Source organism: Scomber scombrus, chromosome 2 (genome assembly GCF_963691925.1).
Source record: "Scomber scombrus chromosome 2, fScoSco1.1, whole genome shotgun sequence".
NCBI classification, from domain to species: domain Eukaryota; kingdom Metazoa; phylum Chordata; class Actinopteri; order Scombriformes; family Scombridae; genus Scomber; species Scomber scombrus.
The window spans coordinates 19,281,759-19,300,278 of record NC_084971.1 but is presented as its reverse complement, the minus strand read 5'-3'; the positions used below and the strand labels follow the sequence as shown (position 1 = coordinate 19,300,278).

The following is an 18,520-nucleotide window of genomic DNA, read 5'->3' as shown; positions in this document are numbered from 1 at the left end:
ATTATTCCATTGTCCTCCCCACGGTGTCAGTTCAGAGAAGTACAGCTTTCAGTTTATTAACTTCCTCTGTCCCAAGTATAACCTCACACATTTCAACTGCTGCTGGAAGTATGAGTAGAAGAGCAGAGAAAGAAGAAGAAGAAGAAGAAGAAGAAGAAGAAGAAGAAGAAGAAGAAGAAGAAGAAGAAGAAGAAGAAGAAGAAGAAGAAGAAGAAGAAGAAGAAGAAGAAGAAGAAGAAGGAGATGTGCCCATATTCACTTGGTGTAGGCGGGTGTAGTCCTTGCTCTTAAGACACAAAAATTATTTTTTACCCTCATAACAAGGGGGCTTGTAATCAGATTTCATTTTGGCTTGGTTGGCGTCTATGGGTTGTGGACCCACTTTGAGAACCACTGGTTTAGAAACAGTTCTAAAGACTAATAACACATTTTCAGTCTCGGAAAGCGGGCCCATGATTGATCAGACTCTAACCCAGACATTTTAAATTTCTCAAAGAAGTTTGGTACAAAGTCCGGGTTGTGATATGAAGTACAAGCAAGTAGTAGTGAAGCTCTGAAAACAGATATATTCCTGCACTTGCAGAGTGGCATTTGCCATCCACAGAACTACTCTCCGGAGACATGATCACTGTTAATATTCTTTGGGGACATATATAAACTACCCCAGGAAGACTAGCTGTGTTTTAGGGCACAACAAAACTAATTACTGTATCCAACTTCTTTGTTATGAAGGAACATGTTACTCAGTGTGATGGTGTTGCTTATTTTTAATAGTTTCTGAACAACAACTGAGGTCTACAACACAGAGGAATACAATATATATAAGACTTTGGATACACACAGAATATGCATAGCCTAAGTATAACAATTCATATTTGATTTGGTTCAGCACAATAGATTTTTTGACAAAAAGAAAAATGTAAAAAATTGCAAACAACCTGTATTTACACTTTCCTGACATTGTTTGACTTCTTAAATCTGCAATCACTGTTTTGTTTTTTTCCGGTCACTTGAGGACAGCTGAAACAAGTTGTAAACACTGACATATTTTAAAATTTTAAAGGACCAGTGTGTAGGATTTAGTGGCATCTAGCAGACTCTACTGGTGACCTCAAAAAACACAAAAGGCCCTTTGTAGTGCAAGTTTGTTTGATTTGCCTGTTTTAGGCTACTATAGAAACATGGTGTTGCAACATGGTGGGCTCCATGGAAGAGTACTCCCTCCCTATTTAAATATAAAGGGGCTCATTCAGAACTATTCTTATTTTCAGGTGATTATACGCTAATTAAAACATACTTATGAATATTGTATTCCATTTTTGCCAAGTCTCTTCTGCTAGATGCCACTCAATTCTACACATTGTGCCTTTAAGTTGAAGCAGTTATGTATTTACTCATCCAGCAAACACAGAGCAACATTGGCATTTATTTGTAGTTGTTTCTGGCCACCTGACAAACGTAAGCCCAACATTAATTTGGAGGAGTCACATTGATAATTTTGGAAGGCACAGACAAACATTTCTATTTGTCATGTACTGTAGGTAGTATTTCATAATAGTGTGCCTGCTTCTAGCACAGTTTGGGAATCCATCAGACCAAGGCGCTCTCACCCACCAGCCAGACAAATACCTGTGTACTATCTGTTGGTCCCACGGGTGAAGCATCGTCTGAAGCATAGTACTATCTGGCCCAGGCTTTTTCTCTTGGAGCTGTCACTCAGGTTTACAGCCCCCTGGACAAAACTGAATACCTTCAACAGACAGTATATCTTGTATCACTAGTGTATGGGTGAACACACTACTACACACACACATGTATGTATATCTATGTGTGTGTTGAGGGAGAGAATACATATATGTGTGTGTGTGTGTGTGTGTGTGTGTGTGTGTGTGCGTGCATGTGTGTGTGTGTGTGTGTGTGTGTGTGTGTGTGTGTGTGTGTGTGTGTGTGTGTGTGTGTGTGTGTGTGTGTAAAATAAAGCTATATATACATATATATATAGAGAGATACATATTATTGGGTGATGTGCACAGCAGTATGCATCATGAAATCTCTTGTATTAATAATATAAAATGCCCATTCTTCATTCTTTTTGAAGGTATGTAGGTGTTTAAATGCTGAACTACAGACATATCTTTTTTTTTTTTTTACATAACTGTACACATGTTCATGCACATCTAAACCCATTTTAGTAGTTTTACTGTCTGAGACATAACACATTTTTTCACAAGGAACACTCAACATTCACAAAAATATAATCTCAGTACATTTAAATTTCATTCATGTTTTAACTGCATGTTTTAGGGCAGCCTGAGAAAAGTCCACTGGTTCATTTCACAATACTTATGGACAACAATGCCAAACCCATCAATGCTGAACATTTCAACACATTGAACGACAAGAAAATATATCAAATTGTATTTTAAACTGTGATTGCCATGAGGACATAGCGGAAAATCTGTCTTTTGTTGTAGACAAACTGTCCAACTTTGATCTAGTTAATGTACTTTTCTATCTAATGTGCATAAAAACGCAGTAACACAAGTTTTTAACAAGTAAATGATGGGATGATTTATCCATTTCAATTGCTCTACACAATTTCAAGATGAGTGAATGAGATGAGTGATGTTATATAGGCTGATGCACCGACTGCAAGTAAACACACTGTTTTGCTGCCTTTCATTCTTTAGAAATAAGGTGATCACTGTTAGGCCCCTCCCTTTCTGTTTGCCATGGTGCATTTGGTCAATTCCTGCAGGAGCTGTCAGCCAGGGAGTACGGTGGCCGACAAGGGCAAACGCGCAGCAACGGCCAAATGCTGCAAATACATAAATGATGCAGAACCAAAGAAACACAAACACACAAAACACATGCAACAACAAAATGCTGCAATGGAACAATGCTGCAAACAAAGAAACGATGCAGAACCAAAGACACACAAACACACAAAACACATGCAACAACAAAATGCTGCAATGGAAAAATGCTGCAAACAAAGAAACGATGCAGAACCAAAGACACACAAACACACAAAACAAATGCAACAACAAAATGCTGCAAATACAGAAAATATGCAAAACCATAAAATGACAAACCCCCAAAACACATGCAATAGAGAAATGCTGCAAGACTTTTATTTGGTTCTATTACAACCCTATTTGACTGCAACATATTTGGGCAGCCAAGACAGACAATGTGCCTTTGGGATTTCTTGTACGTATACTTTACTTTTAACATTACAAGAGTATAGGATGAGGACTTACCAATGCGTTTGGCTAACATACACATAGCACTATCTCAGACAACATGTTTGGCTGGCTTGTGATGAGTTTGTTTTTGTGGTTTTGGTGGAGGACTTTCGGACTTTAAATCAGGAACGAGAAAAAAAAATGCACGGAAAGAGAAGCATTGGAAGAGGAAAAAATGTTAGATTTAGAGTTGCTAATGGAAAACGGAAAAAATTAGCTTCACATGACTCAGTTAAAATAACTCCTTATTTATCTTATACTGGCCCTTCAAGTTCAGTTCAGCCTCTGTCTCTGAAAAGGCAGTCTTAACTCCTGTCTCATTAATAACCCCTCTCAATGAGCCTACTCTGTTTTGATTGGCCAGCTTTCTGGAAGCCTGCGGCAGGGCAGCCCAGTTTTGTGTTGCTACTACTACTTAAGTTACTGCTTAAGTTACCCAACATTTCCTGCTTTACTGCCTCATAATAAAGCTTTGAAATGGCTAAATAATGAGAGTGAACTGTGTGAAGAAATTACAGGAAATTAAATGTTCTCTTCAAGGAATTATTGGAGGTTCATTAGCGGCGCTAAAAAACAGTTGAAACAACAAGTTATAGAGATATTTGGAGCTGTTTCTTCAGCAGATCAATTGATGTTTGATGAAGAGCTGCAGATGATTAGCACACTTCCTACAGGTAAACTACTTATTTTACCTTGCCATGCTGTGTAACGGAAAACACTCACAGTGTGCCAGCTCGACTTGAGTCATGGCTTGGCGTGACTACCCCCAAAACAATGGAAAATGCCATACTGTTAGTGGAGCAGAGCAGTGAATTTGTTTTTCAGTCAGCTCACAGCCACGATAGGCTCCACTGAGAGGATATCAGTTCTTCCTGAGAGGACCTGCCTGGCAGTGAAGAGCACATGTGTATCTTTAAGATTGTGGGACTGACTGGAAGAGGCGTGCTGTGAAGAGGCGTGGCCTGAGTGTGACAAAGCATGCTTTGGCCTTGAGGACTCATGGTTGTCAGGCCAGGCTGTTCTGTGACAGGGAGCGGCTGCAGGGAGGAGCACTGGCTCCAACCCAACTACTGTCCTCCGTCTCCTTCTGCACATGTCCAAGAGGAGTCGGAGCTCCTGACGGAAAGTGGGATTCAGGCAGCAGTAGATGAAAGGGTTGTAGCAGGTGGAGCTCATAGCCAGCCAGTGAAAGCAGAAGTAAAGGGCGTTAGAGGAGTGGATGGCTTGGCTGGAGAGCAGCACCACGTAGCAGTTGAGGGGGAACCAGCAGACAGCAAACACCCCAACCACCAGGAGTAACATGGCCAAGGTCCGCCGCCGCTTTCGTCTTTGGGTGGCGTGCTGAGCTGTTGTGGTGTCACCGATGGCATTGTTGCGCCATAATCGGCGGGCTACTGTAGTGTAAGAAACTGTGATGATGAGAAGTGGCAGCATATAAAGAAGTATGAAGGTCAGGAGGTCAGTGTACTGCCAGTAGACATCTGATGGCTCTGGGAAGTCAGGGACACAAAGGCTACGCTCCTTCTCCTCACTGGTAAGGCAAATTACAGAAGAAGCAAGATAGGCACATAAATTAGCAAAGGGGGTGAGATGAGGACAGTGGTGAGTGCATTCAGAGGAAATTGGATGTGAGAAATAACTCAGACATGGATAGGGTCCCATATCGGCCAAAAGAAAGGGTTATATGAGGCGGATTAAGAAGATAGAGGTTAATCTAAGCAGGAAATACACTAACAGAGCACTTTATTAGGAATACCTATGCAATCTAATGCAATCCAGCAGCTCTTACATTCTATATAAATTATCAGTTTTTGTTGACATTGTCAGAAAGGTGTTCATTTTACTTTATGTTTATTATCGATATCATAGTGAGTGGTGTGCTGGAGTGCATTATATTAAAAGTGTTGCCAATATTTTGCCCACCTCATTTATGTTAATGTGGTGGAATTATCATCTTTTTGACAATGTCAACAAAAACAGAAAATAAGATTTGTAAAAGTAGACTGTCATAGCAGAGTACCAGTAGAGAGTTGTATTGGATTGTATTATATTGTACAGGTAATCCTAATAAAGTTCTCTCGGAGTGCAGGGACACTGGCAAGTAATAATGAATAAGTTGTGTAATTAAAAACATGTTGAAATAACTTTTATCACTTAATTTGTCCATGGATGAATTTCTGCTATATATAGATATACCTTCTTACTCTAATCGTGTCCATCACCTCCACGTTCCCCACTGTCAAAGTGTGTGAAAGTACAAATTATGATTACAAATGATCTTTCTCCCAGTCCTTGGATGAGGTTCTTTTAATATAATTGCCACCCACCAACTTCCCATCACCGGCATAACAGATGTCCACAGAGATTCAACTGAAAATATTGTGTTGTTTTACCTGTATGTAAGCGTCAACAGTTTTTGGTAGATTGCATGCGGGAGGGAGAAGCAGCTGGCCATTATCCAGATAACAGCTACCCAAACACCGCCTTGTGCCGGGGTCATGCGAGGTCTCAGAGGATATAAAATCACCTGAGAAATATCACCACACACAGATATCAACTGGTCAGAACAAACAAACACTTAATCTGCACACATCTGTGTATTTATTGTTGGGGTTGAATTCAGCTCTAACTTCTGTTCACCAGTAAGCCAGTACCCATTCTGAAATTACTCGTATCCCAATTACAGAGCCATCCGCGCCCAAAGAATAACGCGCACTCACACAAGGCCTGGTTGGCTTGAACCGTGCTGGAGCACGATTTTCCCCCCTCCCCACTCCCCTGCTGGCCTGCGCTCACACTGTATATAACGATCTGGGCCCGGGCACGCTCTAGTCATCACAGTGCGATTTGTTTTTGTGTTAGTGAAACAGCTGTCACACAGTTCAATGGAGTTAACCGTTTTGCTTACTTTGAGGCTTACTTTGAGTCATTTTGGGCGTTTACGAAGATTTTTATGGAGGCAGCGGATGTTGAGGAAGCAGCTTTAATAGCCCACCTCTTCATCCGGGCCTGTTCAGCATTCCGGGCACGGGTACGGGTGTCAGGGCTCAAACGTGGTCGGGCATGGCACGGATCGCCTAGTGTGAGTGATAACTAATATTTCTCAAGCCAGTTTAGTCTGGGTGCCTTATCTAAGAATCTTTTTTTTTTTTTTTTAAATGAGACACGTAACCTTGGTTTCATTAGAGCTCCAACGATTAGTTGACTAACCAATTAGTTACCCATTAAGTTAATCACCAACTACTTTGATATTCGATTAATAATTTTGAGTCATTTTTGGAGAAGAAAGCTTCCGAATTCTCTGATTCCAGTTTGTCAAATATTTCTGGTTTCTTTAGTTCTCTATGATAGTAAAGTGAACATCTTTGGGTTGGTGAATATTGGTTGGGACACAAAAAGACATTTGAGGACGTCACCTCAAACTTTGGTAAACTGTGATAAACATTTTTTCCCATATTCCGACATTTTATAGAACAAACAACAATCATTCAAGAAAATAATCACTTGCAGTCTTGATGTCATTTTTTACTCTCAGTTGTCTTTTGATGCTGAAGTAAGTGTTACATACCTGCATTACATCTGAGACATTTTGTCATGATTGGTTTATTCCTCTGATTCTCACATCTAAAGAAGGTCACCCGTGGTTTAATCGCCTGCAGACTTGACAACTGCTACATACTTTATTCTGGTCTAAGCACACCAAACATCCAGAGACTGTAACAAAACACTGCTGCCAGGCTTTTAACACATTCTGAGAGAAGTGTCAACATCACACCATCATTGATATATTCCACCGATTACCAGTAAGTTTTATAATTGATGTTACGTTTTAACTGAATGATTTTTAAGCCTTTACAGTTACTTCTTTTTTTTTTTAAAGGTGCTAAATTATTATTAGCATTCATTTGCAATGCAGGGTGTAAAGATCAAGCTATATTATTTATTGAAAGTATTTTTTCAATCAAAACAGCGACCAACATAAAGCATTTATCTTACTGTTTTTTATCAGCCTCTTGCTTACTTTGTATGTGCTATACCTGAAGTATTGAAAAATATATGAAGCTGCTTCTTTGGAAGGAGACTGACTTTTTATGATTGTTTACCGTGACTGTACTGTGAACTTTAATTAAGTGATGATCTGAGTGTCAAGGCTGAGATGCAACATCCCTGCTGCACATAATGTACAAACTCAGAGGACATTGAGAATTGAACAACCAGCCAACCAACAGAGAGAAAGAAGAAACTACTCCTACTTACTCCTTTGAGTGCAATCATGTCCAAATCATGTACATTTACTATTAGCTGTATTTGGTTTCTCTGTGACAATGTTAGAAAACCATATACAATGGATTTAATCACCTTATTGTATTAACAGGGCCATTTAATCATGACACCAATGAATAAGTCTGGGCTTTTGGAGCCTTAGTACATATGTCTGTGATATATTTCATAAAGTTCCCAGACTTTTTGAATCCATATAGTGTATCTCAGATTATCAGCCTAATCGTGATACACTATTAGGATTTGTAATAAATAGATGCTTGCCGTTTGGAATTACACCTTGACACACAACCTTGCATATTTGGGAATATCCCTGTTAGACTGACCCTGAGCGGCTGGACGATGCAGCAAAAGAGCAGTCAAAAGGCGATGGTACGGTGCACCAAATCATGGTTTTTATTCACCAACACCAAAATAACACATACACACAATGGTACAGGCATGGCAGCATCACCGATGAGACCTGACCAGCAACAAGGACAGATGGAAACTGGCGCCTTTTATACCCCCATCACTGGTCTGCTTAATTGGATGTTTCCACTCACAGGTTTACTAACAAAAAGATATTATCTCCCAGCTAATCCCCCAAGACAATATCACCCGCCTACACTCACATAATATTTATCCCACTGCTGTACACTCTATCTACTCCTCCCCAGAATAAACAAACCCACTAAAAATAAATATACATCTATACACACCAACTACCAAACCCCCCTCTTCCTATCCTAACACTTGGTCTCTCCCGGAACCTTTAAATTGGTGTTCGTACCCCGGGGACTCTTTTGGACGAACACTGAAGGAGACACCAAAAGGACAGGTAAGAATCCACACAAACAATTTAAATACAGGCAGCAACTTTAACACACTAAAACACTTTTACATTGCAATATTAACGCATATTTATGTTGTCTATCAATTATACACTGGAGGTGCACATAGTATTATATAATCGAACTCCCTCTCTCCCTCAGGTGAAGCCGATTATCGCACCTGGCAGAAGACAACACACATCAATCCCAACTCATCATTACCCAATGGTTTAAACTGTTCAATAAAGATCAATGTGCAAATATGCAATGTGCAAACTACTAATAAAGTGCAACTATCACAATTAAAGTGTCATGTGCCATTATTAAAGTGCCTAATTACATTGTTTGGTTAAAAGTGACAATACAAAGACCCAAATGTGCCATCTTTACAAGGCCTAAGCCATCAGTCATTAGTAACGAAGCGCTCTTCGTTACAATCCCGATGGAACAGTTCTTTAAAGTCCAACCAAAAACACTTTAAATCATATATTAACACAAAGCTAATAGTTTGTATTATTTGAATGGAGGAAAAAAGGAAAATACCAGAAATGCGCCTTTTTGTGTCAGCTGGATGTGGTGGGTGGGAAGGCAGCCACCAGATTTACACTGTATGGCTTGGAGGAGCAATGACCAAACCAGCATCTAACCAAAACTATGTGAAATTTGCAGTAGTTAGCATGCTGTTTAATGTGTCACTGTCACCAAAATCAGGCTTTATCTGTCCAAATAAAGTTAACATAATTTGGATTTAAACAGTTCAGAACAATCAAACAGGCACCAAAACCAAATATCTAGAGAATTAAGCTCAGGGTGATTGTATGATTTGATTACACAGCCCAGAATTCAAGCAACTGTGGCAGCCCTCTCTGCTATAAAGAAGACATTAGTGTCTTGCCTCAAACAGGATCACAGCAACAAAGCTAATTTAAATTCAGACAATAAATCAGTGTGTCTTGTTTAATGTCTGCAGATAAGCAAATAATGGAAAAAAGAAGAAAGAGCACAATTTTCAGTATAAAATAATATATAATTTTCTCAGTATAAATAAGAAAATCAAACATTGTAAACACTGCTGAATTGAGGGAGAAAAATGAGAATTATACATTATTAATCCATGCAGATTAATTAAATGAAATTTGAATAGTTTTGTAAATCTGTAATATTTAGGACTTTCCCTCATGTCATTGGTGATGAGGTTTGTAGAGTCACAAGTAATCTGCAAATTAAAAGGGTTCAAATACATTTTCACCAGTGGCACAGATCACAGTAGTCACTGCATGTGGACATTTACACTGTGAAGACAGAGTTGCAAGTATACACCTGTGTTTTACAGGTAACATATTGTATATAAATAAATCATGTATATTTATACAGGTACATGATGACACAGTCACCGTCAAAAATTTTATAAAACAAAGCTCAAATCAATTATTAATAAGCAAACCAAACTGGCTTTTCATGAAAAGCTACTAACAGTCACCCAGTAATGTGATGTGCATCCATTAAGGCTCACCACCGGTTAATTTTAGACACATCAGACACATCAGAGTGCATATTTACTCGGAAATCTGTTCAACAAAACATTTCAATGGCCCCATTACAAGGAGTTTATCAATTCATAATGAACTTTTTTAGACTTTGGTGCATTAGAAGCCTGAATTAAGACCATTTACAGCTCTTCTTTTCAAAAGAGCTGTAAATGGTCTTATTATCCAGTTATAATTATGATGATGATGATGCGGATGATGATGATGATGATGATGATGATGATGATGATGATGATGATAACTAAATTTAAGGTACAGCTTCTACAGGTGCTGCATTACCTATTCAATGCTACGCATCTGCACCCATGTCATTTGAACATTAGAATATTCTCTGTGGTTGTTGCCACACTTGCATCCAAAGAGAGGAGCTAAAACTCAAACACACTTCTGTTCCTCACAACCTCATCTCTGACTTACCTTTACCTCCCACGTAAAGATTACACAGTACTATTCATTATGCAACACCATTAGAAAGGTGTCTGAATGTCCCAGATTTATTGTGCAGCATGATGATGACCTCAATGATAACAACTAAAGTCAATATCTTCAGTGATAAGCAGAACAAGGAGTCCTGCAACAAATGATTTGACCCCCACAGAGCTCTGATCTCAACATCATCCAGTCAGTCTGGGATTACATGAAGAGACAGAAAACAACTGAGCCAACCCTAATCCCAAATGTGGCAAGTTCTTCAAGATGCTTGGAACAACCTTCCCATACCAAGGTACCTTGAGTGTATCGAGGAGAACTGTTGCTTTTTTTTTTTGCTCACACTAAATATTAATTTCATTATGCTTTCCCCTGTTTACTGAATTTGCATGAAGTTGATTGAATAAAAGATTGTTGATTGTTGAATGAATTGATAAACACTTTTAATGGCATTGTATTTTATAACATTCTCACTGTACTTTTAATGCCTGACACATTTGCACAGTATTGTACGCAAACTAGACTGCACTATGCTGACCCCACTGATAGTCACAGGACAAATACACCCACATCTCCAATATGGCCGGAAGCCTGACAAAAATAATATTAACACCAAATCGTTATTCTACATCTCATCACGCTCTACCTTCAAATTCAGCACCATGGACAGCTCTGACAGGAGCACTTTTCTGCAAATACTAATACCAAGCAGGTTTCAAATATGGTGTGTGCCCAGACTGGAAAATGACTAAAAACAGTCAGTATGCAAGTGGTGCCCCAAATCATATTAAACATAAAAATAAGTATATTAAAAAACAGTTGGTGTACATACTAAAAATCACTTGATACTTGTCTCCCACAGAAACAAAGAATAGCTTTTTCTTTCATATTAACAGCAAGAACAGTATGTTTTAAAGATGAGTATATTGTGCATGATGTATAAAGTTATTATGACATATGGAATTGGGAAACAGCATGTTTTATGAATGGTATTTTTTTTCTCACTTTCTGCAATCACTCCCTAAATGCTAGTTCTCTATATTCACTTTCTACCGTGATACTTGAATGTCTAAATGATGTGCGTACACTTTTCATACTGTACAGTCCCAAATCGGCTCGGGGAATATAAAATACAAAAACAGGATGTGAAAGTCATTAAGTAATGAAAGCAATGTGTGGATGTGTGTGGATGTGCACTATGATGAAAAGAAGCAGATGTAGGGTCACCAGCTGAAGGAAGACAGGCAGATAATGGCCAGTTTTTAGAGAGTACATTAGATCAACTGATGACTCAACTCTCCCATATATTAGCTATAGACATTTTTACAGCAGATATTTTGAAATGTCACAGGAGGGAAACTGGTGTAGATAATAAAATGATGGCTAAATTCTATTAAGTTGATTTGGTGAAGCTAGTTGAGCTTTAACAGATCAACCCACTAGACCACTGGTTGTAGATTTAGGTATGGACAGTAGGGACATTTCCCTGGCTAATGTCAATGTGTTGCTAAAATGACCCTACCAATATTTTTACCGATCACAACTCCACATAATATTAACAGTAAAATCTATGCAGTGAGTTTCCAGGTTTGTGTGTTTTCTGCAAAACGTGGGTTATAATGATAAAGAGTGAAAAAACTGAATTGAACCATGGATGTTTCAGTAAGGGGGTCTCAGGTGAGCTGTGATGTCACACATAGACACTCATTTGTGCTCTGATGTCTAACCATAAGTTCAGGAGCTTGATAAATAAATAATACAGGTAGAAGTTTTGAAGATGATTTAAGATATGCTGTTATGACTCTTTTATGAAACTCTTGAATCGTGTCGCCCAAATAAACAAACTGAAAGAAACATAGAGCATAGAGTTTTGAAAATGGTTTACACAAGCAGATGGCTGGTTTAAACAAGGCAGCACATTACCTACATGTTTCTTTAAATGTTTTGTTTATTGTGTCATATGTCAATTTTAAATATTCATTTTAGTCTCAGTTTTTTCAGAGAAAATGTAATTAGTGGAATATACATAACAAGTGTCCAGGGAAATTACACTCAATAATGTGTTTATTTCCCGAAGATGTAATAGCACCTGAAAATCTAATAAAATGTGCACTTAATCAAAAATGTAACAAACCAAATAGTTTAATAACTTTATCCATGATGATCAACAATCAACACTACACCTGCAAGAATGGGGCAAAATAATGATTAATCAGAGACTAAAATCTCTGTTTATGACACACTGCAAAGTAACCTGCAAGGATTTATCATTTGATTTGTGGCATTTTGTGGTGATAATAGATTTTATGCTTTAGTGGTCTCACTGTGTGAACTCTCCATTGTTCTGATTAATGTAGGGAAATATCAACGTGTAAAGGAGCAACTTCATATACAGCAGTAAAAAAAAAAAAGCTTGTAAATGTCAGTCCATTTTCTTTAAATAGCAGCACTGTTGTTCCTTGTCTTTCTAGTCACCACAGCTTTTATGAGAGGCGTCAAGGGTGACAGTCTGTTAGCCCATCATTTCATTGTTTCCTTCAGATGCAACTCCAGCTGAAGATGAAAATAATTTTCTTTTGCAAAGAACTGGGCGATGTACTCTGGTGCCTGGACATATAAAGCCTTGTATGTCATGAGAAGGATTTTAAAGTTGAATCTAAAAGAAATTGGTAACCAGTGCAAAGAAGCTAAAAGTGGGGTGATGTGAGAAGAGCATTTAGTCTTCATCAGAAATCTTTGGAGAGTTCTGCACAGTCTGAAGTTGAGCTACAGCTCGGGCACTGAGGCAGGTAAACAAGGCGTTAAAATAGTCCAGGCACGAAGATGAAAAAGCAAGAATAATTTTTTCAGTATTGCAAAAAGACAACAACAAGAATATGGCATGCTTCTACTTAGTTGATCTACCTACTGTATCATATATTTTCCTCTGACCCTCATATATTTCCTCTAACCCTCATCTCCTCTCTCATGTTTGGACTCCAAATGTAAGAGAGTCATTAGCAGGGAGACAGTTTCAGTTCCAAGCAAGTAACTTATCTTAATGGGTGACGTTTTTCTTTGTGCCACTCCTGTGCTGCTTGTAATAATGTTTCTAAAAGTACAATTTTCTTTTACTTCAGTTAGTTTATTTGATCTCCTCTCTTTGCACACTGCAATGTGTGGCCTGACAGAAAATATGCTAATGATCATCTTATAGTGCCAGAGAAAACAGGAGGAAATCTGTGGGAAAAACTGTTGCTTGTTGCTTTTCAACTGATTCATCGCTCTAGCAGAAGGAGAGATTTGGACTCCCTCTACTGATCAAATGTCAAATGATTTAAAAAAAAAAAATAGATTTTACATCTGTGTTCTCTCTTATTTGTCCATTGAGTAATGTTACTAAAATTGTTGTTGTCCAGGAGCCTTGATGAGTTCCAGCAGCCTCCACACAAAACATGTCACATTTACCTAAGATACAGCTCCTTCCTGCTCTGAGGCGAAACACTGGATGTGAGCTTAAAAAATAAAAAATAAACATTCAAATGCTCAAAGTCTGTGTTTTGTTTCACTGAAGTGGCTTGTTAGGCACATTCAATTTCTTACATCAATTAGGCATTAAAACAGTTTGAGACTGTTCTGGATTTTGAAGGTTGTGAGAATGCAACAGATAGCTGGTTTAAGATTAGATGCAAACAATTCAAGTGTTGTCAGTATCTGCAGAGCTAGATGGATTAGTTTATTAGTTTATTGTTGTCATGAGCATTCATTATGAACATCTCAGAGGACATTAAGTATCTCCATGGTGCCGTTTTCATTGAGTGTAAACTCACATCGTGCCTCAATGCACTTTACAACAAGCAAAAGAAAACGATTAAAGAGATCATTCTTTGATCTAGTTTACAACATCCTCAAACAAAAGGTTTCAGTATTATAACATATAGACAGTTTGAACTACAGCTGCAATGATTAGGTGATGACTTCATATGCATACAATTAATCGGCAACTATGTTAATGAACAGATACTGGTCTTAGTCATTTATTAAGCAAAAAATACCAAACATTTGCTGGTTACAGTTTCTCATATGTGAGGATTTTAAGCTTTTCTGTGTAATACATGACAGTAAAGTGAATAGTTGTGGTCTTTGACAGACAAAACAGGACATTTGAAGATGTCGCATGGGCTCTAAGAGAGTTTGATGGTCATTTTTCACTATTTTCTGAAATAATGATTAATGATCATGAGAATAATCATTAGCTGCAGCCTTAGTTTGAACTATACAGTAATATATTATTGATGATGATATTTATTGCAATTTATCTTGCCAACTCAGTCTGTGTGCCCTATCAGAATATCTCCAAATAAAGAGAATTTTTTTTTTTGCCAGGTGACTGAAATGCACTACTAAATTTAATATTCACACATTTAAAACTGGGGCGGACATAAATTCACAGTATAGTCTGTACTGCACTCCACATCAAGGTATGAATCCTACTAATAGAGACAAACCTGTCGTCGGTCCAGTGCGATGGCGGTGAGTGTGAGGGTGGAGACGTGCAAGGAGCAATACTGCACAAAGCGGCTGACATGACACATTGTCCTCCCAAACACCCAGGTGCTGTTCACAAAGCGGACCTGAGGGAACACATATACGCACACTTTAATTGTTATTTTTTCCAACCGAGTCGTTTCATCGAGATGAGACATTAAGGGACTTTCTTTTTAAACCACTTTCAAGGCATGATCGATGAAACACTCACAGAGCCACGTGTCTCTAAATTAATATTTAGATGGTTATGGGGAATACGCTTTTTTCACAATTAGTCATGAATCAAGGGAATGAATAAAACCAAACTCAAACCCTTATCGTAACCCTATTAACATAACCCCAATTCACACTTTATCCCGGACTGTATTATGGACCTTAGAAACGACGCTTTGCCACATTAGGACCTGGTTTACATCCATGAGGACTACTGGTCCTGACAAAGTCGGTTCTTACATCTGAAACAGTCCCCAAGAGGTGACAAAAACGTACGCACACACACACAGAGAGAGAGAGAGAGAGAGAGAGAGAGAGAGAGAGAGAGAGAGAGAGAGAGAGAGAGAGAGAGAGAGAGAGAGAGAGAGAGAGTCTCCGATCCCAATCTGAATATGACACAAATGGCGCCATCCTTTGGTGTCAACAGTTTACACTGATAGTGCAGTTATGGCATACTGTGAAGACACCTCTGAGGGGGGCAGTGTGGGGGGGAAAAAAAAGAAAGAAACAAAACAGGACAATATTTCCACCCCAGAAACATATGTATTTTTGAATAGTTCACCAGGTAACCCGAAGACATAAAAAAGTCTCAGAGGTTTGGCCACTTTGTAGTGTAAAGACAAGAAGAGCCTAATGGACCGGTTTGTACAATGCTTTTACTGTATTTCCATGAGCCAATGCGTAAATGACACACAAACACACACACACACACACACACACACACACACACGCCCCCCCCCCCCCACACACACACACACACACACACACACACACACACCCTTCAAACCTTATCCCAGATTAATGTTGATCTTACCAAAGTGAAAGGCGTATTGAGGACCGTAATAAAGATATCAGCCACAGCAAGGTTCATTATAAACAAGCTGGTGGCGGACTGGGTGCGCTTGTTCTTCACTACCACATGACACACCAAGGTGTTGCCGAACAGGGAGATCACGATGATTAAAGAGTAGGCCACCAGCAGCGCCTTGATGCTCCCGTCCTGCGACTCCCCGCCGCGGCGCTTCTTACTGGCAAGTGAGCGCCAGTCCTCCAGCATCCCTTCATCAAAGTCCAGGAGAAAAAACCCCGAAGTCCTGTTATCCACCTGCCCCGAAACGTTCAGCAAATGCCCCGTGTAAGTAAACAGCTTTTCTCCCAAAAGTGAGGTGTCGTTGAGTCTTCGTCCAGCTGTTGTTTCTGCTGCCCTGTAACAGCTACCCATCCAAATGACCACAAGTAACCAAACACACGCAGCCCTCATGTTTCAATATTGTCCATTTCTTTTTCTCACTTGTAGTCTTTAATGTGCGCAGCTGTCAGCTGTGCCTGCTCTGCCGTTTTAGTGAAGTGAAATGATGGGGAGATGCTGAAGAAGGAGCAACAAGTTGCATGATGCGATGCTGCGCGGCTGCTGTTTTTGAACCTTTAAGTGTTCGTATGCGTCCGCGAGCGTAGGTGTGTGTGTGTGTGTGTGTGTGTGTGTGTGTGTGTGAGAGAGAGAGAGAGAGAGAGAGAGAGAGAGAGAGAGAGAGAGAGAGAGAGAGAGAGAGAGAGAGAGAGAGAGAGAGAGAGAGAGAGAGAGAGGGGGGGGGGGAGAGAGAGAGAGAGTATTGCATTGACGCTACAGACATTCCTTTATCTCTCTCGTACATAAACATAGCCTACGTCTGTTTATCCTCCCTTTTCTTTACAAAACTCTCTTTTGACACTCTTTTTTACTGTTTTTTCCCTCTTTTGCTTATTTGTCTTGCAATAAATCTTTCAGAAAGATACCGTGATTCGAGGTGAGGACAGATATTGAGACTACAGCCTGTGACCTACCATCTTGGTGTCCACTCATATTGATCTGCACTCCTAAAACTTAATTAACCAGGGCATGGTGTATGAGCAGAGCGGTGTGGTGTGGTGGCTGTTTTAAAAGTCAGATACCTCTCCATTTTCAGAGTATCTCTTTGCTTTCAAACATAATGCCAGGAGAAAGTGTTTGAAGGGCACATTTAAGAGCTGGCTGTTCTGAAGTGAGTTTTGGTCACACACAGCCTAATGCATTCCTAGACTGGTATGGCTGAGATCTATTTGTTCACGTGTGCCTGTGTGTGTGTGTGTGTGTGTGTGTGTGTGTGTGTGTGTGTGTGTGTGTGTGTGTGTGTGTGTGTGTGTGTGTGTGTGTGTGTGTGTGTGTGTGTGTGCTACTTGTGAGAGCTCAGTGATTTCCTCCACACCCTGTCTTTATTCTGGTCTCTGTAATTGAAACACATGCCCAAGGCGAATACAGCCTATAGATTTATTCATCCTCACGCTCTCAAGTTCTGTGCAACATGTTCACCAAACTATCTGAAGTCAGTGTCATGCTTTGGTTGTCTTAGTTGTTCAAACCAAGTGGGGATTTCCCAAAGTTAGTCTTTTTAGTGTAAAATGTCCTCTTTGTGTTTCCATAGACAGTGTTTCCATGCTAGAGTAATTGTTGTGTTAAAAATTGTTATGACAAACTTTTGGAGACATATTTGCACAGCAGGGGGACTGTGGATTTAGTCCCCCATCACCTACACTGAAAGCACATTAAGCACCACTGTCTCCATTTTTACACTTAGCTAGAAATGTAATGCTGGCTGAATTACGTTTTCTCTCAACATAATGAGAACATTTTGTTAATTTACATATTTGTAAGTTGCAAAAATGTCGATACTGAACGTAAGAGTGAATTGTTCTGTGTTGTTTTCTTTTCACCTAAAAATGTAATCCTGCAGAACAATACCCACTAGTAAAACTAGATCATAATTAAACTTTGTATGGTAGTTTAAAACAGAAAAAAGTCAGCAGTGACTTAAAACATGTTTATTAACATTTAATCATCACCACAATCTTTCACTGACTTTAACCAATGTGCTTTTGTTGCTAACCAAACACAGGACTGAGAATACAAACTCTGGTCTGTGTTGCTCTGAGTCCTGTATCTGATAAGACCCCCATGCAGCCTGACATCCTCTCTTTGACTTCAGAGCAACATATAAATCTAGTGTTTCATTGATTTGAAAAAACATTATTGTAAACATAATAAATCTAACCAGCAATTATGTTTGCAAACACAGCTTAATGGGAAAACAATTGACTTGTATGGACATGATTTCTAGGGGACAGGGCTGCATTAAGACTGGATCTTTTAATGGTTAACAGGAAGAATGATGACGGCAAGCAAAATCTGATAAATTCTAGTTTTAAGACCTTTGTCTGTGTTGCATTTGCATGCTGGATATTAAAGTTGTGCTTAATCAAGTTACTGCAAACAAATAGCAAACAACTATTACATGTATTGCACAGAAAACCGGGGGGGGGGGGGGGGCAGTAGAGGCCAACAGCTCATTTTACCCCAAGAGGGTAAATCTGGCCCTAATGAAGAGCACATTATGAAGAGCACCTGTGTTTGCATGTGGGTTTCAGTTGTAAACTAACTGACCAAGTTTTG

General features: G+C 39.2%; 1 protein-coding gene across 1 annotated transcript; it reads right to left on the bottom strand.

Annotated features, from left to right (window-relative positions):
- Positions 1-4,073: 4,073 nt before the first annotated feature.
- gpr83 (G protein-coupled receptor 83) lies at positions 4,074-16,318 on the bottom strand. Its single transcript, XM_062439934.1, has 4 exons — positions 15,872-16,318; positions 14,805-14,930; positions 5,642-5,775; positions 4,074-4,779 (listed from the first exon to the last, which is right to left on the bottom strand). The coding sequence occupies exons 1-4, from the start codon at positions 16,316-16,318 to the stop codon at positions 4,074-4,076; spliced, it is 1,413 nt and encodes a 470-aa protein (XP_062295918.1).
- Between the last annotated feature and the right edge of the window lie 2,202 nt (positions 16,319-18,520).

Excerpts from the sequence above, each read along its gene's own strand:
- gpr83 (XM_062439934.1), bottom strand. The coding sequence starts at position 16,318 with ATGAGGGCTGCGTGTGTTTGGTTACTTGTGGTCATTTGGATGGGTAGC. Across the intron at positions 14,931-15,871 it reads TCAATACGCCTTTCACTTTG|GTCCGCTTTGTGAACAGCAC; the intron begins GTAAGATCAACA and ends GTGTTCCCTCAG. Across the intron at positions 5,776-14,804 it reads TCGCACTGGACCGACGACAG|GTGATTTTATATCCTCTGAG; the intron begins GTTTGTCTCTAT and ends GATATTTCTCAG.